Source organism: Tiliqua scincoides, chromosome 13 (genome assembly GCF_035046505.1).
Source record: "Tiliqua scincoides isolate rTilSci1 chromosome 13, rTilSci1.hap2, whole genome shotgun sequence".
NCBI classification, from domain to species: domain Eukaryota; kingdom Metazoa; phylum Chordata; class Lepidosauria; order Squamata; family Scincidae; genus Tiliqua; species Tiliqua scincoides.
In genome coordinates, this window is record NC_089833.1 from 16,436,813 (window position 1) to 16,463,310 (window position 26,498).

General features: G+C 48.2%; 1 protein-coding gene across 1 annotated transcript; it reads right to left on the minus strand.

The window, feature by feature from the left end:
- Positions 1-666: 666 nt before the first annotated feature.
- Positions 667-23,334, minus strand: TNFRSF13B (TNF receptor superfamily member 13B). Its single transcript, XM_066640877.1, has 5 exons — positions 23,298-23,334; positions 6,998-7,141; positions 4,287-4,403; positions 1,853-2,089; positions 667-938 (listed from the first exon to the last, which is right to left on the minus strand). Exons 1-5 carry the CDS (start codon positions 23,332-23,334, stop codon positions 667-669), a joined length of 807 nt encoding a protein of 268 aa, XP_066496974.1.
- Between the last annotated feature and the right edge of the window lie 3,164 nt (positions 23,335-26,498).

A 26,498-nucleotide genomic window follows, 5' to 3' on the forward strand; every position in this document is an offset into this window, starting at 1 on the left:
GCGAACATGTTTAGGACGGGAAGCTTGTCTCCTTATTAACACCTTGTGTGGGTGGGTGAGGGAGTGATCTGCGAACAGATTCATGGCAACACATTGCAGAAAATGGGCGTTTTTATTATAGATTCTCAACCCTAGAAATGTGGGGCTCCACTTATTTTTAACTTCAACTTAACTTCATTCAAGTACTCAGGTGCACGTAAAATTTTCAATTCCTGTGAACAAACATCCTCTTTAACATCCATCATTTAACACATCAGTGGTTTAAAAAACAGAAGGAAACAAAAAGGGCAGAGCTTTCATCCTGGCCTACTAGCTGTTCGCATTCTATGGGAATATGGGCAGAAGAGGCAGTGACAATGTGGACGTGAGTAGCTTGTGCGTTGAGGAGGAAGCTAGGCTTTTCCCCCCATGATAAGGCGACTTTCTGTGTGCAGAGAGTTATTTCTGGCGGGGGGGGGGAGAAATGTGAAAACCTCCCCTCTGGAAGTGGTACGTTCTCAGAGATGGCTTCTGCAGGTGAAACGAACTGCTTCTTAAGGTGAGGCATATCTGCAGTGGTTGTGGTATAAAGATCTGAAAAATTCAAGCAGCTTTCTTAATAAGTGTGTGGTGTTCTGGGGCTGGAAGGCACTCGTGACGTATCTCGTTTACCTACTGTAGTACTGCTCAAGCCATTTGCATCTTTTCTTGCGAGGGAGAGCATATGATTTGGAAGTGGCTATCTTCAGGGGTAGGGATAGTTCCCGCGCTACCTGAGCCAGGTATCCCAGCCATGTCTGCTTCTCCCTGGGCTCCAAGCTGGTAAGTCCTATAACCAGCCCTGGTCTCTTGAACAGCAGGGCTTTGTTCGGGGAAACAGAATCCACAGGTTTCAACAGGCTCTGGGGTCTGGCTGCCGCTGGAGCCACTTCCTACGCTTCCAGCTTCCACGAGGCGATCTGAAAAACAAATCTGTGGGTGTTGGAACCGAAGTAGCCCCAGCGTCTCCTCTGAGCCTTGAACGACAGCTCTTTGAGCCCACTCTGATCTACGCATGAAAGCTAGGAAGGTGGTAGGAAGTTGAAATGGAGATGTGTTGTGTCAGACTCAAGGGGGTGTGAGCGGAGGGGACCGTATCATTCAGGCATTGGTCCAGTTAGGAATTGGCCAAGAGCCCATAGTACGGCAGGCCCTGACCTCTCAGTGGCAGTGCCCAGCATGCCATTAGGGCAGCATAAGAGCAGCCCCACTGGATCAGGTCATAGGCCCATCTAGTCCAGCTTCCTGTATCTCGCAGCGGCCCACCAAATGCCCCAGGGAGCACACCAGATAACAAGAGACCTCATCCTGGTGCCCTCCCTTGCATCTGGCATTCTGACATAGCCCATTTCTAAAATCAGGAGGTTGCGCATACACATCATGGCTTGCCACACAGTTCCCAAACTTGCCACAGTGCCATTGCATTAAATCTCATGAGATTTTGCAGGATCTCAGCCCAATGGACTGGGAAGAAGAGGCTGCACTGTGCTCCTTTGGGATGCAGTTCCCAAACCACTGCATTAGGGTTCCCGTGGAGAACCCAGTGTACATTTTGGCAGCCTGACACCATCCAATTGCCTCCTACTTAAAAAGCAAACTCCGCTGCATTGAAAATAAGGTGTTCTAGCCCAGCCCACTTCCTGCTTGCCTCTTCTCTGCTTCCAGACTTTCCCCCCCATAGAGGAGCATTCAAAAATACAACCCCTGCCCCCCTAGTTTAAAATGTTGCCATTCATTCTGCCCTCCTCATCCCTTGCCTCACTTTGCTGCACACGCAGACCATTCTGTGATTAGAACGTTCTTGACTTGTCCAAAACTATGTCAAGTTGTTTACCTTTGGGACTGTTCCGCATTTTATGGCAGGTGACAGGGCTGGGCTGGCAGGCTCCCACCTCCTCCTGCTTTCGAAAGTAGAGCCACATTAACAGCAAGGAGAAGAGCAGAACACACAGGCAGAGTCCCAGGACCATGTAGACTACCAGTTGCTGGTCGCATGTCCCGTCCAGTTTGCACTGGGCGCTCTGGAGAGCAGCTGGCATAGGCAAAGTGGCTACAGGAAAATCTGAAAGGCCTTTGGGGAGAAAAGAGTGTTAGCAGCTGATTTGTATATTGCCAGGCAGCAGTGTAGGTCTGGAAGCAACTCTGGATTTTGTGCTGGCAATGCACACAGTGAATACAAATGAAATAAGTTAGGGCAGTGGTTCCCAAACTGTGGGTCACGACCTGATTGTTGGTGCATTGGATCGTGAAACTGACAGCTGACGAGGAAAATGTCTTGAACCCTATGGAAAGTGAATATAAATACTGTAATAAAATATTCCAGTGTCACCCCTTGGATTTTGGGAGCAGGAGTGAACCCAAGTGAAAGACCAGACCAGGTGGTGCAGTGCCCGCATATTCCAGCCCTGCGTGCTACTCAGGAGGAGGAAGTGGCCAGAAAGGGCGCACATTCCAGAGCTGGATCCTGCTGCTGATTCAGAAAGAATTGGAGCAGCAGGGCTAGCTATAGAACTGCTTAAGTGGGGCTTGGCCACACTGCATCCACACCGGCTCTTAGCTCCTTAACCGGACAGCTCCAACGTTCTTGCGGAGACCTGGCCCCCTGACTCCGCTGAACAGCTCTCCAGCTTAGCCAGGGAGGTGGGAACTGGAGCTGCCCAGGGGTGGTGGCTGTGAGACACGGCCCTGCCTTGCCCACACTTTCTATTTATTATTGATACTTTCAGCTTGCCTTTCCCCTGTGTAAGCAACTTCTAAGGCAGCTCACAAACACACAGTAAAATCACAACTCGATAAAGCAAAACAAAACAGCCATCAATAATGAAAAGGAAATTAAAACGGGTATAAAGCTTCAGTTACTCAGCACGTTCTTCTTGGGGGTGGGTGAGAGGACAAAGCAAATTTTCCTGGTGGAGAGCACTGAGACCATGGCAGGAGCCCTTTCGCCCACCCCAGCCTGTTTGAATCATGCTGGTGGATTGCAAAGAAGGTTCTCCCTGCATACCTGAGGTTCACACATTGCTGCTGTAGCACAGTGGTTAAGTGACTGAGCTGTGAATTGGGTCTTGGTTCAGACCTCTGCCCCAACACTGAACTGGGCTTAGAAGTCGTGTTTCAGCAAGCGTCGCTGATCGGAGTCCGTTATTACTATAGTTGGGTTCTGCATTTCCTGAACTTTAAGAAGTTCTGCAGTTTGCAATTACCAGCAAGTTTTACTTTTTTGAAGGGTGCCTGCCCTCAAAGAAGCCTGCTCCTTGTATGAGTCAGTGTTGTGACTGTCCTCCTGAACAGCACCTGGCCACAAGCCCAGAAACATCTTGTGCTCCTATGCAGGAGGCATCTTCCTCTGAGAGCAGGTAACTTTGCTGAGTCACTGCTCTGGGAGAGGGGAAATGACCCGGGCGCACAGCGATGTCACTGAATGGCTGACCCCTGAGCAGAAGTGGGTTGGAAGGAAGTGAGGCTGGAGTAACAAATCAAGCAGAGATGCAACAATTAGCATCTGCTGCGGTCCCTGATTTTGTGTTTGCGTTGTGGCGTTTAAAAATTACTGGTTTGGCTTTTGGGTTGATTCAACAACACACCCTTGCCCCTTTCACCAGTGCTCTCCTTGTCCAGCTACCTCTCACACAGCCTTCAATGTGTGCAGCAGCCAATAGATCTGGGTACATTTTTGAAACACATATGAAACAAAGCCCATCGTTAGGTCAGTATATTGTCCCTGTTGGTGGGCAACAGCTCTCCAGGACTTCAGGTCACTGACTCTGTGCTTAAAAAGCAATGACACCATATGGGGGAGTGCCTGTTTCTACCCAAACCTGAGCTAATTCAGATGCCTCTAGTGTAGAGCTGCTGTTCCCCGGTAGATTCCTGCTTTGCATGTAGAGGGTCCCAGGTTCAAAGTGTGACATCTTTAGGAAGACGGGGGGGGGGGGAGATTTGTCTGAAACCCTGGAGAGCAGCTGATGGACCAGGGCTCTAACTCGGAAGGCAGTTTCCTACATCACAATACTTTTTAGCACACTGACCAATCTGCCTTCCTCCGTACATTGCTTTTTTGAAGGCACTCTTGTATCCCTGGCCAACTTGCTGGTTCTACCCCTAAATATTGTCACCCACAATTAAATGGGTTTGATTACGGTTGATATGCAAAAGATACACATGCTTTAGGTTAGAAAGGGGGAGAAAAAAAGCAACAGGTGTGGCCAAACTGTGCTGTGACCGCATTGCATGCCCCAGACTACGCAAGGTCCAGCCCATGCTCTTACTTCTGCAGAAAGACTGGCATTCCTGTGGGTGTTGCCCACAGATGGCAGAGCAGTTGATGCACTTCCTCAGGAGATGGTCGTAGTAGAATCCCCCTCGCTTGCTGCAGTCCTGGGAGCCTGTAGGGAGAAGATGAAGGGGGGGGAGGGGAGAGAGTTGCATCCATTGCATTAAATAAATAACGAAGAGGCTGTTTCAGTTGCGAGTCAGCACTTTTCCCAAAGGCTCCATCCAATCTTTGGTAGCCTGTCGCTCATTGGCTACCCAGTTGCGTTGCCATGGGAACAGCAGCATCCTTCAATGTGGCGAAAGTTGGAGGAGGAATTGCTCTCCTTTGGATGCTGCTCCAGCAGCTGGCTTGTCGACCAGCTTGCTCTGCTTAGTGGGGACTTTAGCCCTCCTCCCCAGCTGCTGAACAGCTTTTTACCCGCAGAACATGGTGACTCTTCAGATGTCGTCGCAAACGGCATTTTCTCCAAAAGGGGACTCCGTTAAAGCAGATGGGAATAAAGACATTATTGGCTTTTGAGTGATCCTGGTGGTCCATCTGCCTCAGCTTGGTGATACACAATAATTCCACTGAATTCTAATTCTCGCTGATCTTTGATTAACGTATATAAATGCCAGGGTGGGGTAGTGGTTCAGGAGTTAGAGCTGGAAGGTCCAGATTCAAATCCCTGCTCGGCGACAAAGTTTCCCGGGTGACCTTGAGTCAGTCACTCTCAGCCTCACCGACCTCATAAGGTTATTACGAGGACAAAAGGAGGGAAAGAACCATTTCTACCACCCTGAGCTCCTTGGAGGAAGGGTGGTATAAAAATGTAGGGGGGGATTGGTAATAGATAACTACAGTCAGCCCTCTGTATCTTCAGCAGATGCATTCCAGGACCACTCACGGATACTGATTTCCACAGATAATGAGATCTGCAGAAGGGCCTCATAGGACATCCCAGATGCAACCAGAAGTGTCTTTTGGTCACATCTGGGAGGTATTCTGAGGCTTGGGGAGGCTGCACGTGACCTCCCCATGCCACAGAAGGACTCCTGGAGGCCTCCGAAAGGCATTTTGCATGTTCACCAAAAACCAAACGTGCCTTCTGGATGTGTCCAGGAGATCTTTGAGGCCCTCCAGACACAGGTTTGGCACCTGTGTTGAGTCAGATCCGTGGGTGTGTGGATTAGGAAAACCAACCGTATGTCTATTAAGGTGTGTTGAACTCTGGAGTGCCTTGTAGCCTGAGTCACACTTTTACCTCTGGGTAGAAGCTGTGGTTTGAATTGAGGTGGTGGTGGAGCATGTTGTTAGGCTTTTTTCCTCTGCACTGTGTTCCTGCTGACAATCGCACCCCCACAAAGGGGCTCTCTAACCTTTTAAAAGTACCATTTGCTACAGTAGCACTTTAAGTGTCCACTGACCGCTTTAGGGACACGGGTTCCAGCAGGAAGATAGCATGGAGGGGTAGTAGAGTCAGGCAAGATCCCTTGAGGAGACAGGGTGTGGTGTGGACAGTGGCCCTGACAATTCTGGGAAGCATGAAGTAAACACCAGGCCATAGGTTGCAGTGAGTGTGCTGCACAGCCGCAGCCACTTGGAGGCAAGGAGGCCCTCAGGGATAGAAGCACCACCTGCAGGAGGGCGAGTTTGTGGGTAGCAGGTGGAGTAAAGGTTGAAGGAAGGAGGACAGATGGTGGTGGAGAGCTAAGGGGGCACTGCTGGACCTAGAAGAGCTGCTGCGTTGAGGAGGGAGGGACCCTGCAGCCCCACAGGCCAGCTACTTACTGGTTTCCTTCCTGTTGGTGCTGGAGTTCAGCAGCAGTTGCTAGAACTGCTAGAACTGCTAGAACATGCTAGAACCATGTTTGAGCCAGGGGGACTAATTAGCTTAAAGTGGGCATAAGTTTCCTAGACCAAGTTTGGAAAGGGCTTTTGGCAAAACAGGAGGGTAAGGATTAAGTGTACCCTCCAACACAGCAGTAAAGGCAACACCCAAACTCAGTGCTTTGTACCCCCTCTAGTTTCACCATTAAGTTTTGCAGGGAGCCCCCACTGCAGCATACAAGCAGGCCCTTCCCTTCAGTGTCGGGTGTACACCTCCATTTTGCACCCACTGCCCAGAATGACTCTGAGAGGGAGGGGCCCCTTGAACTCCCTGCAAGACTTAGTGCTTTGCACCACTGCCCAAGCTACAGGGTTAAGTGGCAAACACACCATGCACTTGGGGTCTCCATCTGTTCGATGTAACATTGAACCCAATCCTATGCATGTCTATGCAAAAGTGTCGTTACAGTCAATTGAGCTTACTCCCAAGTAGGAGTGGATAGAATTGCAGCTACTGACACTAAACTTGAACTAATCTAATCTAATGGAACTAATCTAATGGAACACACTAGATTAGTTAAAGACCAACATGCATTTGTACCCGAGACAATGCCTGAGCATTGAAGTCAGTATGCCGGAGTCTGTCCTACTGTGATGACTAGTTTTGCAGGTTCGATAACTTGCAGTAACAGGTTTTTACAGGTTTTTGGAACCTGAGTGGAAACCTGCCACACCTATTTACTAAGTGAGGGCAGTAGGGCAAAAATGAGGGGGTTCCTGGTGATGATGCCCCTTAATATACCACCTTCAGCATTTGCAAAGAGAAACAACTGCCTGTCTCTTATGCCAGGCTAAGACAAACGCATGCACACAGACATCTTTATGTACACTCACTACAGTAGTCGACGCATTGCTTGAACTTGGGGGGCTGACACCATGTGAACTTGCAGGACATGCACGCATTCAGGAGCTTGTCCCAGTACTTTTCCTTTGGGCACTGCATGGTTGCTGGAGGCACTGGTGCTGGCTGAGGGAGGTCTGCAAAACAGAATTAAGGTAAACCAAGGGGCGTGATGCCAAGCTCACTCTTTTGGGCAGAGGAACTGCAAATCTGTCAAGGCCATTCCCTGGCACTTGGGCATCCCCTTGTTAGCAGTTCTCAGAAAGACTGAGTCACAATCCCACCCCCAAGGGTGACTCAGGCCCTTCATTTGGGCAGGGTCTTAACAGCTGTGGGGCCCAACTGGAAACATTTTTGCAGGGTTCCAGGTTCACACGCAAGGTCTGTAGAATCTTAGAGGTATAAATAAAATTATCTATGCTTTATCTACGCCTAATAAAGGTTTATTCATTCCTTTCCTTTCAATAAAATTCATGATAGGCTTTCTAACTCTTAACGTAGAATGGAAAGCTGTCAAAATATGCACTTAAAAAGTGCATGTGAGTCAGTGGGCCAAATGGATCTAAGCAGATTGAACATAAAATTGCATGCATGCAAGCCTTCAAGTAAACAAACAAAAATGTGCCATTAGCGCTGAAAGTAAATGGCTACAAAACCACTTGTTTTAGTGACTGTGAATTGGTTTTGAAAAATATTGTATTTTACCCTAGCGCGGGAGGGGGGGGCAGTTAGGCAAGTGGTTGGTCCAATTGACTTAAAACCGATCCTGACTTCCAGTTAGGCTTGCCTGCATCCCAGCCGGTTAGGCAACCACCCCAGAGTGGGAGGGGGGTGCAGCTCCCATACTTTGGGGTTACCCTGCACCTGCCTGATCTTGTCTGCTTCTCAGAAGCTAAGCAGGGTCGGGCCTGGTTAGTTCTTGGATGGGAGACCGCCTGGGAATACCGGGTGCTGTAGGCTTATGCCATGATCTCGGAAGCTAAGCAGAGTCAGGCCTGGTTAGTTCTTGGATGGGAGACCGCCTGGGAATACCGGGTGCTGTAGGCTTCTACCATGATCTCGGAAGCTAAGCAGAGTCAGGCCTGGTTAGTTCTTGGATGGGAGACCGCCTGGAATACCAGGTGCTGTAGGCTTCTACCATGATCTCGGAAGCTAAGCAGAGTCAGGCCTGGTTAGTACTTGGATGGGAGACCGCCTGGGAATACCGGGTGCTGTAGGCTTCTACCATGATCTCGGAAGCTAAGCATGGTCAGGCCTGGTTAGTACTTGGATGGGAGACCGCCTGGAATACCGGGTGCTGTAGGCTTCCACCATGATCTCGGAAGCTAAGCAGGGTCGGGCCTGGTTAGTACTTGGATGGGAGACCGCCTGGGAAAACCGGGTGCTGTAGGCTTATGCCATGATCTCGGAAGCTAAGCAGGGTCGGGCCTGGTTAGTACTTGGATGGGAGACCGCCTGGGAAAACCGGGTGCTGTAGGCTTATGCCATGATCTCGGAAGCTAAGCAGGGTCGGGCCTGGTTAGTACTTGGATGGGAGACCGCCTGGAATACCGGGTGCTGTAGGCTTATGCCATGATCTCGGAAGCTAAGCAGGGTCGGGCCTGGTTAGTACTTGGATGGGAGACCGCCTGGGAATACCGGGTGCTGTAGGCTTATGCCATGATCTCGGAAGCTAAGCAGGGTCGGGCCTGGTTAGTACTTGGATGGGAGACCGCCTGGGAATACCGGGTGCTGTAGGCTTATGCCATGATCTCGGAAGCTAAGCAGGGTCGGGCCTGGTTAGTACTTGGGTGGGAGACCGCCTGGGAAAACCGGGTGCTGTAGGCTTATGCCATGATCTCGGAAGCTAAGCAGGGTCGGGCCTGGTTAGTTCTTGGATGGGAGACCGCCTGGGAATACCGGGTGCTGTAGGCTTCTACCATGATCTCGGAAGCTAAGCATGGTCAGGCCTGGTTAGTACTTGGATGGGAGACCGCCTGGAATACCGGGTGCTGTAGGCTTCCACCATGATCTCGGAAGCTAAGCAGGGTCGGGCCTGGTTAGTACTTGGATGGGAGACCGCCTGGGAAAACCGGGTGCTGTAGGCTTATGCCATGATCTCGGAAGCTAAGCAGGGTCGGGCCTGGTTAGTACTTGGATGGGAGACCGCCTGGGAATACCAGGTGCTGTAGGCTTCTACCATGATCTCGGAAGCTAAGCAGGGTCGGGCCTGGTTAGTACTTGGATGGGAGACCGCCTGGGAATACCGGGTGCTGTAGGCTTATACCATGATCTTAGAAGCTAAGCAGAGTCAGAACATTTTTGAGACTTTTTCTTCTGTAGCTGCTAAATGTTGAAGGACATACATTCTGCACATGCTTAGGAAACTATTGCACATGCCCCCAAACCCCAGCCCAGAGTTTTCTGCAGTGGCTTAGTGGAGGAGATGTCAAGTGTTTGACTGACTTGGGGAGCTCATGTTCCCCCTACCTCTTTGCTGGGAGCGCATTCTTTGATTATGTACAGCAGGTGTGATGTGCCTGTATTCTGGGAGTGGAGCTGTGTGTTTAACCCTTGCCTATGCAGCCCAAATGGCTCCGCCTTCATTTTTTTTTCCTCCCCCAGAGGTGGAAAAAAATGCAAGTCCCCATCTCTCAAGATGAGAAAAAGGTGGGGAGGGTAACAAACAGCTGGGAAGGAAGGAGTGAAACAGCCCCCCCTTTTTCCACCTCCCTCCATGCTGGTCTTGGCCTCAACCTGAAGCCACCTGCAGCTGCCTGACCTGATCACAGAAACACATTTGAAGAAAAACAAGCCTTAAACCTGTCATTCAACACAAGACAGCCAAAAATGCAGCATTTGTGATCCTGAACCTTTAAAAAAAAAAAAGAAAAAAAGGTAATTTAACTGGTGCGTATTTTACTGTTTTGCTTTGATAAATTTCTTGTTTAAAAGCCGAACATCTCCAGGCAGCTTTTAAAAAAGAAATTTAACAAAGCAAAACAGCAAAAATGAAACCACAACAGTAGCTGTGAGTAAAAGGCACTTTGGCATCAAAAATTTAAAATCCAAAAGCAGAAGTCAGCAAAAAGGAAGGCATCAAGAAGGCTTGGTTTAAACAGGCAAACAAAAAACTGCTGTTAGTGGGGACACCCCAGAGAAGACCTGCTTGACTTCAGAGAGCTATTATGCAACACCAGCTGAGAGCCAACTGCTATTCAAGGCTTACATGGGTTTGGGCTTTGCCCTGTCAAACTTTCTGCATGCAAAACAGCTGCTCTGTGCCTCAGTCTTGCCCATCTGCAAAATGGGAATAAGAATACTTATTTCCCAGTGCAGAGTTATTGTAAGGATAAGGCAAAGCTTCGGGCATTGAGACAGCGCTATGTGTGTGCTTGATATTTTCTTGCATGTATGAGACTGTTCTGTCACTGAGCTGTGACTCCCTCTTCCCAGGGTGAGACTTACAAAGGGGCCTCCCCAGATGGTCAGAATATGAACAGCTTCTACATGAGAGGAGGCAAGACTCTTGACAGACTCTTGCCTCATTTTGTCTAGGGTAGGCCCCCTGCATGTCAGGTCCTTGAGGAAAGAGAAAGTGTAACATGTTTTGCCAGGATGGCGTAGTGGTTTGGGAGTTGGACTTAGGTCCAGGTTCAAATCCCTGCCCAGCCACAAAGCTGGGTGACTTCAGGCCAGTCTCTATCAGCCTCGCCTACCTCACAGGGTGGTTGTGAAGACAAAAGGCAGGGAGAAACCGTGTATACTGCCCTGAGCTCCTTAGGAAGGGTGGTATTAAAAAAAAAGAAGCAAAAAATACAAAATATTTGGAGATCTGCCTTCCTGTTGTCCAAGGAGGTTCTGCAGTTCTCTAGATCCACCTTCTAGAGGTTTGTTCTGCAGATCTCTTAGGAAAAAATGAAACCTGTTCTCAGGGCTGCTACCTTTAATTCAGAGTTGCCAGGTTGCCATCAAGCAGCAGGCATCATCGGTGCTGAACTCTCTCGAACCTGGTCACTTTCGACTTCTTTCCCCCCTATGGGGATAACATTTGATGACCTGATTCTGCAGTGATAATTTTGGAGGGGGGTGCGCCCTCGTGTGGGCACAGCTTGGGAAAGGCACTGTGAACTCAGTGGTTGCGCAAGTTTCTAGCACCTCCAGGGAATGGGAGGAAAAACTCCCTGAAAAGCTGCTACCAGCCGCCTTGAGATGGGCCAGGGGTCTGACTCTGCGCCACGCAGCCTGCTTACATCTTGGGTCATATCATGGCTTCTTTTCCGGGGAGCCGTTGAGCTCCTTAGAAATGGTACACTCGGAATGGTTGCAGGGATAAAGGTACACTAACTGTGTGCATCATAAAATAATGCTCCCCCCAGTCTTCTGCAACACAAGGGGGATCCTCAGTGAACAAGACAATGAGGAGAAAAATCACAGCTTCTGTTCCTGACCTCCAAAGCTTTCCATGACCACCCCCTCCAGACCCCTCATTGCCCCATTGCTCCCCCCGTGAGTTCGAGTGCCATGCCCTTCAGCTGTGTGACAGTCTCGTGCTCCCCCAGCCATAAGAAGACCCCTGCTGGATCAGGCCAAGGGTCCAGCTTCCTGGATCCCCCTGTGGCCCACTAGTTGCCTCAGGGGAGCACTCAAGACACCTACATCCTGATGCCACCTCCTTGCACCTGACATTCTGAGGTAGCCTACTTCTAGGACCAGGAGGTTGCACATAAACTTCATGGCTTCTAACCCGCGATGGGCTTTTCCTCCATAAATGTGTCCAAACCCTTTTTAAAGGCATCCAGGCCTTCAGGTGCCATCGTGACATCTTGTGGCAAGGAGTTCCACAGATCTATTACATGCTGGGTAAACAAATATTTCCTTTTGTCCTAACTCTCTCGACATTCAATTTTAGTGGATGTCCCCTGGGTCTGGTGTTGTGTCAGAGGATAAAGAGCATCCCTCCACCTTATCTATTCTCTGCCTCCATTCCTTCCTCTCTTGTCTCTTGTGTGTACATGCGTGTCTTGCAAATGTGTTTGGGGCGCCACATTGTCCCGCACCCCTTTCAAAACTGAAAGGCCTGATGGAAATTCCTTGGATAAACCAACAGACGGCGAGCCCTTTGGGGCAGGGCCCTGAGCTCTCGCTCTGAGCCGAGTGCCACATACAGAGATGACACGGCATGATAAAATGGAGAATGGAAGAATTTCCTCAAGGGTGGCCATTTTGACTAAAGGCGGTGTTGTCATATTCACCATGCAAAACAAATAATGGTAAAAATCTCCTCTAGGAGGATGTCGGCCCGACGCTGCGTCATTGGTGGATCAGGCCACCTCGCACGTAGCCAATGAACCCCAGTTCTGCATGCATATTTGCTGAGGGGGGGCAGGCTGAATCGCGTGTCGAGTCTTGGAGCTGTGTCAAGAGGGGAAAGGAAAGCGAATCCTTGGGTTAATGGGAGACACTGGCCTTCTCGAATATGCAATGTTTGACTGCCTGGTCCCACTGTGGACTGGAAAAATCTCTTATTATCTTGGTCTCTCCAAATTAGGTTTTGGTCAAAACCAAAAAAGTAGAATATGAGGCGATTTTGGGGAGTTGGGGGGTTTGAAATTTATGTGGTGTTGCCCTCATAGCTGGATGGTCTCTAACAGGGCTAAACCCAGTTACCCTCATTGACCTGCAACCTGACAGGGCTATGGGGCTTTTGGGGGGGAAAACCCTCTACCCCTGTTAAACTTGGACTTTTCACATGGTTTTCAGAGCCTTGTGTGTCTCTCCTTGTCTGTTGAATTCTCTAACATTGCAACTTTGTATTTCCTGGTTCCTGCACAGCACCCCCTTGTTCTCACTGACTTTTTGTCACCTTTGTGGCAAGACTGTCGTTCTTCCCCTGCCACATGGAAGCTGTGTGGACATGGTTGCAAAAGTCATGCTTTATAGTTTTATCCCGCTGTAAACTTGGCAGCTTCCCCGCAGAGAATCCTGAGCATTGTAGTTTGAAAGAGGACCTGAGAACTCTTAAGAATTGTAAGGCACTCAGCAAAAATACAAAATGTTGTACTGTGTGGCTATTTCAGTGGGGTTTTCGGTCATTTTTCTGTCGCTCAGTTTGATGTGAAATGTGTTTTATCACCTTTCCATCTCTGTCTCTCTAAGCCATTTCTGCCTGAAGTTGCATATATGCACCAAATATGTGGATCAAATGTGTACACCTGTGGGCTGGGCAGAAATAGGTTAAAGCTTGAAACCAGGCCGGGGGGGGGAGGAACCCAGTAAGGGGAGATGGGGTTAACCTCCTTCAGCCCTTCACAAAAATTTTCACCCCCTGCTATTAAGACTACAATGCAATGTTGAACCTTTTAGTTGATTAAAAGGTTAAATGTTAGTTAAATGTTGAGCCATTTAGTTATTTGATTTTTCGCTGTAAACCGCTTTGTGAACTTTTAGTTGAAAAGCGGTATATAAATACTGTTAATAATAATAATAATAACCTTTTACACCAGCCCAAGTTCTCCACAAAAATTCCCCCGTCCTCCTGTGCTGTGGTCCTGATTCCAGTGCCTGGTGGTGGGGAGGTTGGGTGCCATTGAAATTGCATGAGATAGAAACATGAGATGTACCCTGAAAGAAATGACGATGTCTTTCCTATGACTTAACCCCAGCCTAAAAAGTACAACCTTATCACTTTGGGGTTTGAGGGGGTGGGGGTTGTTTCAGGTCAGTCAGATGGCAGGCAAAATCAATAGGGCTTCCAGGCAGCTATGAGAAAGTGGTGCCCTGTTGAATTCCTGCCTGTTACACTGTCGTTTTTAAAGATGCACAGAAGCCCTGTCAGGAAAAAAGGTGGCCTCGTGCTGCTAAATCACATGCCTGGGATTGTGGCGGGGGGGGGGGGTGTTTTGAAGGATCTGGAGTTGGCTGTTGGTCTGAGTCCTTCCCCCTTGAAATGACTTCTTTTTGACAAAAGTTCAGCATGGATTGGACTCCGTCTTTCCCATCACAGCAACCAAAACAGCCACCCCTGTGGGACTTCTGCCTTCCATGTAGCTTTTGAAGGAACCAGAGACCTGCATCTTTCAAATATAGTTGCTTGATACCCCTTGATTAAGTCATGCTTTTTGTTAAAAAAAACTTTTTGTCGCATTTGGGAAAGCTGCACAGGGATGCTTAGAACATAATAGGAAAAGCCAGGCTGAATGACATTCCCACATCTGTGCAACTCCCAAAGGTGCAAGCACTTTCAGTTCTGATCCTCGCACTCCTTCTAGGGGGTTCAAGTGAATAGCAACATATAATTCAGTCCCCGCCAACTTTCTCATCCAAACCTGACCCCTCTAAGAAAAGAGACGGCTGTTCTACTTACGCCTTCCTCTCCCGCGGTCGCAGCTCATCTCACCCTACAGTGGAGCATCTCCCTTTGAGCCTTGCGCACTCTTGTCCTGACTCGAGTGGTGTATTATTAGTCCTCGATTTGATTAGAGCCTTCACCTTGTGTTTCCTGGGGGTTTCCCCTTGCATTCTTTTGATGCAAATGAACCTCACAGAACAAACTCTTGAACTAGAGGGGAGGTCCTTTCCTGAGCTGCCCCCAGAGGGACACAGAAACTTCTCCTGATTCATCTTTTGTAGAGCTTCTTCTAAAAAGCATCATGTCCAATTTGGTTTGTAAATGTCCTAAGGTAGAGCTGCCCAGCTTAAACCAAGTGAGGGCTCTTGGACACTCAAGATGTGTTTAGAAGGGGCAATGCTTTCCAAGGGGGCCTCTCCCCGCACTATCCTGCCTCTTCCTTATTTCTTTTTGGGGCCGGCCTAAACTGTGAGACAGACTGAGAGGCAGTTGCTGCAAGTGGCAGAAGGGATGCCCTTCTCTTCCTGTCCCCTGAATTAAGAAGAGAGAAGTAAATGTGGTGGGAGAGGTAGAGGAAACTATCTCCAATTCCCTAGAGCAGGGTTGTCACACTTGCATCATATAGTGGGTCGAATAGCATTCATGATGCCCGCTGAGGACTGGAAGTGATGTCATTAAGTAGGAAGTGACATCATTAAGCAGGTGATGACCAGAAAGAAGCACTCCTAGAAACTCATTAGCTGCAAATGACAGAATAGAAAATGTGCAAATCTTAGTTGTGTTTTCAAGATATCGGAGAGACAATGATCACAGGGGCTGCCCTTTCAGCAGTGCTGCTTCTGCCGCAAAGCGACACCTTGATCTAGGCCTCTGTTCTCTTCGCACTTCCTCTCATCCTCCATTTCCTTTTCAGTTGAAGCTTTGGGTTAGTTTGGGTTTTTTTATAACTGTAAATAACGCATGGGGCAAAGGGGACTAAGTGCTAAAACCCTCCTAAGTCCCCACTTCACTATGCAGCGTTTTGTACTTTATGCTATTTTTTTTTTAAGGAAAAAAACTTGAGCCAAAGTAGCACTTCATGATGTGGTTAGGCCCTGGCAGAGCGAAGGTCTCATCTCCCACTGCTCTTAAAAGCCAGGGACGTGCATATTCTTTTGGCCGAAGACTGACTAGTAAAACAGAATTATCTTATAATCAAATTATTTGTATCTAGAAACTGAGCACTGCAGGATGCCTTAAAGTCCCTGCACATGGCGTTGATGCTCAAGGAGCTGCAGCTACTCACCACACCAAAATTTAACCTGAAGAGGGGACGGAACCATAAAGGACAATAATAATAATAATAATAATTCAGGTATTTTTATACCACCTTTCTTGGTCGTCAGATTTCTCCTCAGACTTTAATTCAAGATGCTTTACATAGGCAGGCTATAATAAATCCCTAAAGGGATTTTTACAATTGAAGAAGGTTCTGTCTTTCAAGAACTACAACATTTCAGATGGATCCTTTTATGATCTGGTATCACATTCTGGCCTCCAATTTCCTCCCACACAGGCTGACAATCCTTCAATCTCACTTGAAGGGCGGCCAAACAGCAGGTGGAATAACTCGGCTTGGCTTGTCAGCTGCTTCAAGGTCTCACCGTTCACAGTGCCGGTGGCCTCGAACTGGCGACCTTCGGATGTTATCTTCAGGCAAACGGAGGCTCTACCCTCTAGACCAGACCTCCTGCCCAACAACATCTCCGGCAAATTGCACTGAAAACTTTTGAACCAGGCACCTGGAAAAGGCCAAATGAGGTCAGTGATTTATTGGGAGCAGGTATCCAAAAACAAGGGCTGCCTCTGGTATAAATAAACAGGTGGAGGGTCCGTTATCTGCTGTCTGTCTTCCGAAGCACCTAAGGCGGTTTGTCATTACAGACAACCACAGAGTCTAAGAAAAACTTTACAAAGGGTGGAAAAAAGAAGGGAGGCTAGAGGAAAATAAGCAAATTAGGGTATTGCGTATTTTGCACTGTGATATAGTGAAGTTACAGAACAGCCAGATGGAAGGATGGGGCTTGCTGGAAGAGGCAAGTGGCGGTTGGTGGACCCAGCCAGGCCGTAAGAGTGGAGCTTGCTGTCTTTCCGGTCCAAGTGAGATGGCCACTGAAACAGCAGGAAACCTTGTGGCGGGGGGACAGGACAGGACTGGGGGACAGACTGAGATCTCTGGAACAGACGGATTAAATGCTTAATTCAGGCAGCAGTATAATCCGCGGGAGCCCTGAGTTTCCCTTTCTGAGTAAGGAAGTTCCATTAAGATAAAAGGGGAGATAAAAGGAGACTTAGAGATGGCAGAGAAATTAAATGAGTTCTTTGCATCTGTCTTCACGGCAGAAGACCTCGGGCAGATACCGCTGCCCGAACGGCCCCTCCTGACCGAGGAGTTAAGTCAGATAGAGGTTAAAAGAGAAGATGTTTCAGACCTCATTGATAAATTAAAGATCAATAAGTCACCGGGCCCTGATGGCATCCACCCAAGGGTTATTAAGGAATTGAAGAATGAAGTTGCAGATCTCTTGACTAAGGTATGCAACTTGTCCCTCAAAACGGCCACGGTGCCAGAAGATTGGAGGATAGCAAATGTCACGCCTATTTTTAAAAAGGGAAAGAGGGGGGACCCGGGAAACTATAGGCCGGTCAGCCTAACATCCATACCGGGTAAGATGGTGGAATGCCTCATCAAAGATAGGATCTCAAAACACATAGACGAACAGGCCTTGCTGAGGGAGAGTCAGCATGGCTTCTGTAAGGGTAAGTCTTGCCTCATGAACCTTATAGAATTCTTTGAAAAGATCAACAGGCATGTGGATGCGGGAGAACCCGTGGACATTATATATCTGGACTTTCAGAAGGCGTTTGACACGGTCCCTCACCAAAGGCTACTGAAAAAACTCCACAGTCAGGGAATTAGAGGACAGGTCCTCTCGTGGATTGAGAACTGGTTGGAGGCCAGGAAGCAGAGAGTGGGTGTCAATGGGCAATTTTCACAATGGAGAGAGGTGAAAAGCGGTGTGCCCCAAGGATCTGTCCTGGGACCGGTGCTTTTCAACCTCTTCATAAATGACCTGGAGACAGGGTTGAGCAGTGAAGTGGCTAAGTTTGCAGACGACACCAAACTTTTCCGAGTGGTAAAGACCAGAAGTGATTGTGAGGAGCTCCAGAAGGATCTCTCCAGACTGGAAGAATGGGCAGCAAAATGGCAGATGCGCTTCAATGTCAGTAAGTGTAAAGTCATGCACATTGGGGCAAAAAATCAAAACTTTAGATATAGGCTGATGGGTTCTGAGCTGTCTGTGACAGATCAGGAGAGAGATCTTGGGGTGGTGGTGGACAGGTCGATGAAAGTGTCGACCCAATGTGCGGCGGCAGTGAAGAAGGCCAATTCTATGCTTGGGATCATCAGGAAGGGTATTGAGAACAAAACGGCTAGTATTATAATGCCGTTGTACAAATCGATGGTAAGGCCACACCTGGAGTACTGTGTCCAGTTCTGGTCGCCACATCTCAAAAAAGACATAGTGGAAATGGAAAAGGTGCAAAAGAGAGCGACTAAGATGATTACGGGGCTGGGGCACCTTCCTTATGAGGAAAGGCTGCGGTGTTTGGGCCTCTTCAGCCTAGAAAAGAGACGCCTGAGGGGGGACATGATTGAGACATACAAAATTATGCAGGGAATGGACAGAGTGGATAGGGAGATGCTCTTTACACTCTCACATAATACCAGAACCAGGGGACATCCACTAAAATTGAGTGTTGGGCGGGTTAGGACAGACAAAAGAAAATATTTCTTTACTCAGCGTGTGGTTGGTCTGTGGAACTCCTTGCCACAGGATGTGGTGCTGGCGTCTAGCCTAGACACCTTTAAAAGGGGATTGGACGAGTTTCTGGAGGAAAAATCCATTATGGGGTACAAGCCATGATGTGTATGCGCAACCTCCTGATTTTAGAAATGGGTTAAGTCAGAATGCCAGATGTAGGGGAGGGCACCAGGATGAGGTCTCTTGTTATCTGGTGTGCTCCCTGGGGCGTTTGGTGGGCCGCTGCAAGATACAGGAAGCTGGACTAGATGGGCCTATGGCGTGATCCAGTGGGGCTGTTCTTATGTTCTTAACTACAATTCCCAGGAGGCCTTGCAGGTCTCTTGTTATCTGGTGTGCTCCCTGGGGCATTTGGTGGGCCGCTGTGAGATACAGGAAGCTGGACTAGATGGGCCTATGGCCTGATCCAGTGGGGCTGTTCTTATGTTCTCAACTACAATTCCCAGGAGGCCTTGCAGGTCTCTTGTTATCTGGTGTGCTCCCCGGGGCATTTGGTGGGCCGCTGTGAGATACAGGAAGCTGGACTAGATGGGCCTATGGCCTGATCCAGTGGGGCTGTTCTTATGTTCTCAACTACAATTCCCAGGAGGCCTTGCAGGTCTCTTGTTATCTGGTGTGCTCCCCGGGGCATTTGGTGGGCCGCTGTGAGATACAGGAAGCTGGACTAGATGGGCCTATGGCCTGATCCAGTGGGGCTGTTCTTATGTTCATTAGCAAGAAGAGCTGCAATGAAGGACTCATTTCCCAAAAGCCAGAGTTGCCTGGTTTTAGCCCAGGAGCATTGTAGCAGGTCAACAGTGGAGCATTGTCCAAGTCAACAGGAAGAGATGGAGCAGTGCACAATACATTTTGAATGGAAGGGGGAGGCAATGGAGGGTCGTCCCCCCTCTAATGTAAGCCTCCCGCCCTCCAAAACCCAAAAGTCTTGGACTGCCAACTTGTGGCAGCCTAACTGATCAGATAAACTTCATGTTGCTTTAAACCTGTTAGTGGGCTTAAAACCAGAAGGGAGCTGAGCTGGAAGTGTTCCTTTTAGCCCTCACCCTCCCAAACAACCACAAGAAGCCCAATTCATGGTAGGAGTATTATTCTTTGGCTGCAATCCTATCAACACTTTCTTGGGCGTAAGCCCTGTTGAACACAATAGAACGTACTTTTGAGTAGACATGGATAGGCTTGTGCCCTCATTCTGTTGTATACTCTGACCCCGGGAACTTGGTTTCAGAGGAAGTAAGCCTTTAGAGTTCCTTTTCTTTTGTTTTACTCAATTGTTAGACAGCTTTTCCAAGCAACCAAAGCAGTTTACAGAACGTTGAGAACAATAATGACCAGAAACCATCAGTATCTATAAAGACTAAGAACAGCGTTAAAACCAACAACGGTTAACAGAGTTGGAAAGTCCTTGCCAAATTAAAACAGTTTCAGATTCTCCCTAAAATTGCAGGGTAGGGGAGCAGTTGCAGGTCTCTCCAAGAAAGAGAGTTCCACAACAGCAGGGCCACCACTGAGAAGGCCCCGTCTGTCTTGTGCCCACCAGCTGGATCTTGGTCCCTGTGCCACAACTGAAGATGTTTTAGGGTTCTCCCTTTCTATGCCTACTGTGGGCTTTCTCTCACTTCGTTTCCATCAAAATTTAGGTCACCTGCATGAAAGACAACCACTGAGTACTCAAGCACACAGGACCGGTGACACCCTAAGGCAGTGGTACTCAAACATTTCCGGCCAGTGGCTCCCTTGACACCCCCGTGGCTGTTGGCCAAGACTCCCCATCATGTTCCTGAGGGTTGGAAGTGACGTCATTAAACAGGAAGTGGCCAGAAATATTAACTGTATTAATATTAATTATATCAATCATATCATTAATTAAATGCAGATCTTAAAAATATATTATTAATACACAGCAATATACATGCTTTATAAATGATCAGCTGCTGATCATTGTTGGAGACAGGAGGCTGCAGTAGGTAGATTTTGTCTGGTCCAGGAAGACTCATTTTTTTTAACTTTGTAAGCATACCAATAGAATTGTTTTATCAAATGAACTTTGTGAACAACTAGTCTGACCAACATTACACACACACACACCCCTGTGGACCCCAATCCAACTAGTCATTTCTCCCATTCTCCGTGGAGAGGATTGAACCCTTTATTAATTTAGTTTAATTAAATTTTTCCAGCAGCTGGTGGGGAAAACAAAAATAGGCCATGAAAATATATCAGAGCTGATAAGGGTTTGGTTAGGAAGCTGATTTGTCTCCTATACTAGGAGATGCACAGCCCAATCCTACGCATGCCTACTCAGAAGTAAATCCCATCAGAGTCAATGGGGCTTTCTCCCAGGAAAGTGTGGATAGGATTGGGCTGGCAATCACTTCATCAATGGCTGATAAGTATTCCCTTCAAATAGCAAGATTCATCACTTTAAAAATACAGCCTCTCCTCTTCAGTCAAACAACAAGGTTAATAAATCACTTTCAAAACAGTCCCCTTTTTCTGCTCCTGGCCAAGTAAAGTGTGTGCTTCTCTCTCTCTGCCCCCCCCCCTTTGCCAACTGCATGGAAACAACTTTAAGACCCCTGGTGACTGGTAAAATAAGAAGCGTTTTATTTGGGGAGGGGGAGGAAAGCGGGAAGGTTTGGAGATTGAAAGGGAAGAGTGGAAGAGGGAGCGGGTTGAAAAGAGAGATTTCGCTTTGATGAGAAGCGATCCCAGGCTGAGAACAAGGACCCAACCAGACGAGGATCTGCGAGGGTTAAGGACTGCAAACTGAGCATGCTCGATACTGGCCAGATGGGGGTTGGAGTCGAAGAACTTTGGAATCAACATGCAGCGAACACAGTCAGAGTGGAGGGAGAAGAGGGCAGGGTGGCAGCAGCACAGAAGATGGGCTCTATTCTGCCCAGGGGTGTGACTGTATGCTGGGCGAGGACATCCCACTTTGAGTTCCTGGCGCCTCCCTAAGGAGCACAGTTTGAATAACACTGCCCTAAGGCCACCTTTCTGCTCTGCCTTGGAGGGCCTGCATCGGTGACATGCATAATTAACCCTATCAGTGCATGCTGTTTGTTTTGAAGGCCTTTTGTAGGAAAGGTCTCTTGTCTCTGCCTTTCCCTCCAAGAAGCACCCAAGATTTTCTTGGTGGAACGACACACCCAGTGAGTCTGCTGGGCATCTGTCAGCACTGCTGTTTTTGGCTACGGCAGTGGTTTCTGGTGCAGCAGTGAGCGGGGTGGGGGGGCAGAGAAGAGAAAAGGCACTTCTTTGGGGTTATGAAACTATCATCTGTGCAGGCCGGAGGATTTCTTTTCTCTGTTTAGCTTCACCGCATCACCGGACTTGAAACTGGCAGGTTAGTTGTTTTGCTGAGAGTTGACACCTTGAAGCGCCCCGCTCTCTTGGGCAGCTGTCTTCTAGTATCGACAAAACCTGGCGGAAGGATGAACCCTAGAAGGAAGGGGCTACGCAGCACAGGAAATTCCTTCTTTCCTGTGGGCAGGAGGGCCTGTAGCTCATGCAGCAAGGCTCAGTGAAACCTGTTGGAAAACTGGTCTGGAGCTGCCAGCCAGTGTTGGCAATGCTGAACTGTGTGGTCTGACTGCTTGACTCGGTACGGCAGCGTCGCATTTTCCTAAGCTTTAAAGGTTCAACACAGAGTAAGCACCACTTTGCCCCTTCCTTCCTTCCTCCGAACAGTAGCTTCATCTGCCATGAAAAGTCCTTTAGGTGAATTTTCAGTTCTGAGTATGACCAGCATGGATGTCACTTTTAACACCGAAATAGGCTTGAATACAGCATCACTGGCAAGACGGTGGTTCCCCTTTCACCACTGTCAAGGAGCAGTGGGTGCTGGGAAATCCCAGCTTTGGAGTCACGTTCTGAAATGGGGGCATGGCCCCCATTGTTGGACCAAAAGTTCATAAGCCTTCCTAGCTTTTAACAAGGACTTGACAATTTTGTCTTTGCTGTGGAGACTGTATGCCTGTGAATACCAGATATTATGATTGTTTGGGACTATGAGAACCAAACGGCACTATTCACATTGCGTGGAAGTGGTAGAATTCTGGCTTGTTACGTCTCATGTGGGGAGTCACAGGTTCAAATCCACCCACCTCCCGCCCCCCACACTGCAAAACACAAACAAAGAAACAAACAAACAAAAAAACAACCCTGCAAATCATGGAGAGGTCTGTGTTGCACCTTCCCTCCAGTGTGTTCATTCAGTACACAGAGGGCAGGGGTGCTCACACTTTTTTGGCTCAAGAGCTACTTTGAAACCCAGCAAGGCCCGGAGATCTACCAGAGCTTTTTTTACAATGTTCGCGCCATCATAACATATAACATTTATGTCTACAATGTATGTTGGTGTACCTTGAGCCCCACTGAGTATAACAGGACTTACTCCTGAGTAGACATGCCTAGGATTAGGCTGTGAGGCTGCAATCCTAGCCACACTTACCTGGGATTGAGCCCCATTGAGTATAATGGGCCTTACTCCTGGCGTTTCCTCCCAGAGGCACCTGAAGGGGGGGTTCGGCACTCCGCGATCTACTCATTTTGCCTCGCGATCTACCGGTAGATCGCGATCCACCTATTGAGCACCCCTGACAGAGGGTGTGCTGGAGCCTGATTTCCAGTTTTGGAAACAGATTTGGGGACATGGGGTTCAGGCCTGTTCTGCGGACCTCTCTCCATCTTTGAGAAGCATGAAAAGCCGTGGCGCGGTTCACAGGCTCCTTTCCACCATGGAGGCCCCAAGGTTTTGACAGGAGGAGACTGTACAGATTTCTGAGTCAACTGCGGAAGGCAATCGGCCGTGTCAGGGAAGCTGGGGCTCTAAAAATGTTGACTGAAACCCCCAGAGCATTGAGGCAGCCCCTGAGAGAGATGGAAACTCCTGTGGCTGAAATTCAGCCTAGTCAAGCAGGCGGGGGGGGGGGGGGGGAAGATGGCTGCAAATATGACATGATTCACATGGCCAGAGTTACTTACAGGAACCAGATGGTGGACATATTAATGGGCAGACACGGGAAAAGCCCTGTGTAGACAAGTCGTGGGGTGGTCCTTCCACTTTTCATACATGTGGTTAGGATTGCCCACCTGCCAGTTTGTTGACTGGTACCACCAGTCGAGTCATGTTCGGTGGGATTTCCAGAAGAGGAGATAGTAGTGGTGTTACAGCCCTAGGTGTGCCTACTTGGAAGTAAGCCCCATCAACTTCAATGAGACTTACTCCTGGGCAAGTGCATATAAGACTGGCACCATAACCTGAGGGCAAGGCACAAGATGACTCCTTAAAAATGAACAGATTGATTGTAACATATTATTTTTATTAAGAATACTTATATACTGCTTTTGAACAAGTGTAGTTCACAAAGCAGTTTACATAGTAAAATAAATCAAATGGTTCAATAATTCAAATACAATTTTAAAAAAATCTGGTAGTCTATATTGTCAGTTACATTTTTAATTCCTATTCTTGTATCCAGGAGCTCGGGGTAGAATCACTGGGTCTTTTTCACTGCTCCTGGAGAGCCCCTCCCACTGCAGTCCCACTCCATATAGGACACCTTTGTGGGGTGGTTTGGGAGCTCAAAGATGCAGCCTGAGCTTCTTGATATGTTATTGCCAAGATTTACACCCTGCCTTCCCTGAATAAAACATATTCCAAGGGGCTGATAATAAAATCAATCGGAGAAAAACAATTGACAAATTTAAAACATCAGGATCTCAGAATCAACAGCCATAGTTGATCAAGCAGCAACCATCCCAGAAACATTTTTTAATGCTTACAAATTGGGTAGGAGGGAAGCCTATTGTGTTTCTATGGGGAAGTGTGATGAAGAACCATGATTTCAACCCCCTCCCCATATTAGTCTCTTTTTTTCCACCATTTTCTGGCATTCTGAAGGATCTCTCCAGACTGGCAGAAGGGGCAGCAAAATGGCAGATGCACTTCAGTGTCAGTAAGTGTAAAGTCATGCACATTGGGGCAAAAAATCAGAACTTCACATATAGGCTGATGGGTTCTGAGCTGCCTATGACAGATCAGGAGAGAGATCTTGGGGTGGTGGTGGACAGGTCGATGAAAGTGTCGACCCAATGTGCGGCGGCAGTGAAGAAGGCCAATTCTATGCTTGGGATCATTAGGAAGGGTATTGAGAACAAAACGGCTAGTATTATAATGCTGTTGTACAAATCGATGGTAAGGCCACACATGGAGTATTGTGTCCAGTTCTGGTCGCCGCATCTCAAAAAAGACATAGTGGAAATGGAAAAGGTGCAAAAGAGAGCGACTAAGATGATTGCTGGGCTGGGGCACCTTCCTTATGAGGAAAGGCTACGGCGTTTGGGCCTCTTCAGCCTAGAAAAGAGACGCCTGAGGGGGGACATGATTGAGACATACAAAATTATGCAGGGGATGGACAGAGTGGATAGGGAGATGCTCTTTACACTCTCACATAATACCAGAACCAGGGGACAGCCACTAAAATTGAGTGCTGGGAGAGTTAGAACAGACAAAAGAAAATATCTCTTTACTCAGCGTGTGGTTGGTCTGTGGAACTCCTTGCCACAGGATGTGGTGATGGCGTCTGGCCTGGATGCCTTTAAAAGGGGATTGGACAAGTTTCTGGAGGAAAAATCCATTACGGGTTACAAGCCATGATGTGTATGTACAACCTCCTGATTTTAAAAATGGGTTATGTCAGTTGCAAGGGAGGGCACCAGGATGAGGTCTCTTGTTATCTGGTGTGCTCCCTGGGCATTTGGTGGGCCGCTGTGAGATGCAGGAAGCTGGACGAGATGGGCCTCTGGCCTGATCCAGTGGGGCTGTTCTTATGTTCTTAGAGTTGCTGAGTCATCCAGGTGCAGTATCCATTATCCTTGCTGGAGCATCATCTTCCCTGACTGATATAACACTTGGCTTTGAGTCAGCTCACTGGACTATGAAGACTCCCCCCCTCCCATTTTCAAGATCAGGAAATTCGGAACTCAGGTGACCCTTCCCTGTACCTACAGGTGAAACCTGGTTAACCCCCACAGCTCATAGAAGTATTTTTTGAAAATGGTGGTGTTTACCTTTCTCTGAAGTAAGCCCATTGTGTTCAGTGAGACTTAGGCTGTCATCCTATCTTACTCACCAGAAACAAACACCACTGCTGATAAAAGGCAGGGTTGCGCATGGCTCCTTTGCTCATTTGTGCAGGTCTGACATTAGAAGAGAATGGTGCTTCCGAGGAAAAGCTTGTCTGCTTGCCTTGCTGGGCATGTGAACACCAGGACCATTAATCTGCAATACTGCCTGGTAAGTATGGGTAGGAAAGTTGTCCAGATGTTTATTCTGTTTGCTACTTGCCTTTTCACATCCTTGGCAATCTTTGTGGGTCCTTGGCTTTTCCCCCTCTTTTTGCTAGGGGATTAGTGCCTTGTTTTCCATCCCCTGCATCCTTCTCTTCCTTCTCTTGCCTGGACTCTCTAGCTCTGTATGGTGGCAGAGAAAGTGACCTTTCCCCAGTCCAATCCCAGTTTATCCAGTTTAAAAAAAAAAAGGCGACACAGGGAGGTGGTTGCCAGCCACTAACTCCTAGGTGCTATGTCCACCTTCCCTCTGTCTTCCTTTACAGAGGGCATTCCAAAGATGTGATGCCATCAGTGAAAAGGTCCTGTGTCTATAATTGAGAAAATGATTCTCAGTCAACAGCAGGCCAGAGAGCTGAATGCACTGGATAGGACTGTGAATGGGGGGAAAAAGGTGAATGGGGGAAAAAAGAAAGGCACTGCAAGCCTCTCTGCTGTGATTGGAACTCACCAGTGAACACTGGCACCCTCTGACCAAAGAGGGTCCTGGAAAGAGTTCTACCAAAATCAGTGGAACTTGCTCCTGAATAAAAAATATTTTGGAGTGGGATATAAGCATGGTGTTCAGTTCATGGTCAATAGGTTTAGGTGTTAAGGAGCAACAGTAATCAAGAACCCGGTCTGTTCCTTTTTACTCCTCCAGCCCTGTTTTCTATAATGTTGCAAAGAGGACATCCCAGGGATGGACTTAATCTGGTCCCGGCTCACCTTAATGCTCTGCCGGCAATGATACTCTGTGCCCAGGTGCCGGGGGGAGGGGGGGGAGACAAGAAGGTTATCATTTGCATTTCTGTGCTGATATTGTCCCCTCCTGGTTTTTCCATCTCCCTTAACAGATTTGGGGTTTTCTGGTCACTGAATGATGATCAAGAGCCTTTCAAGATTGGTCACAAATTGCAGTCTCTGTCATGCAAGTTAGGGTCAGCCCAGGACTGCAGGCAT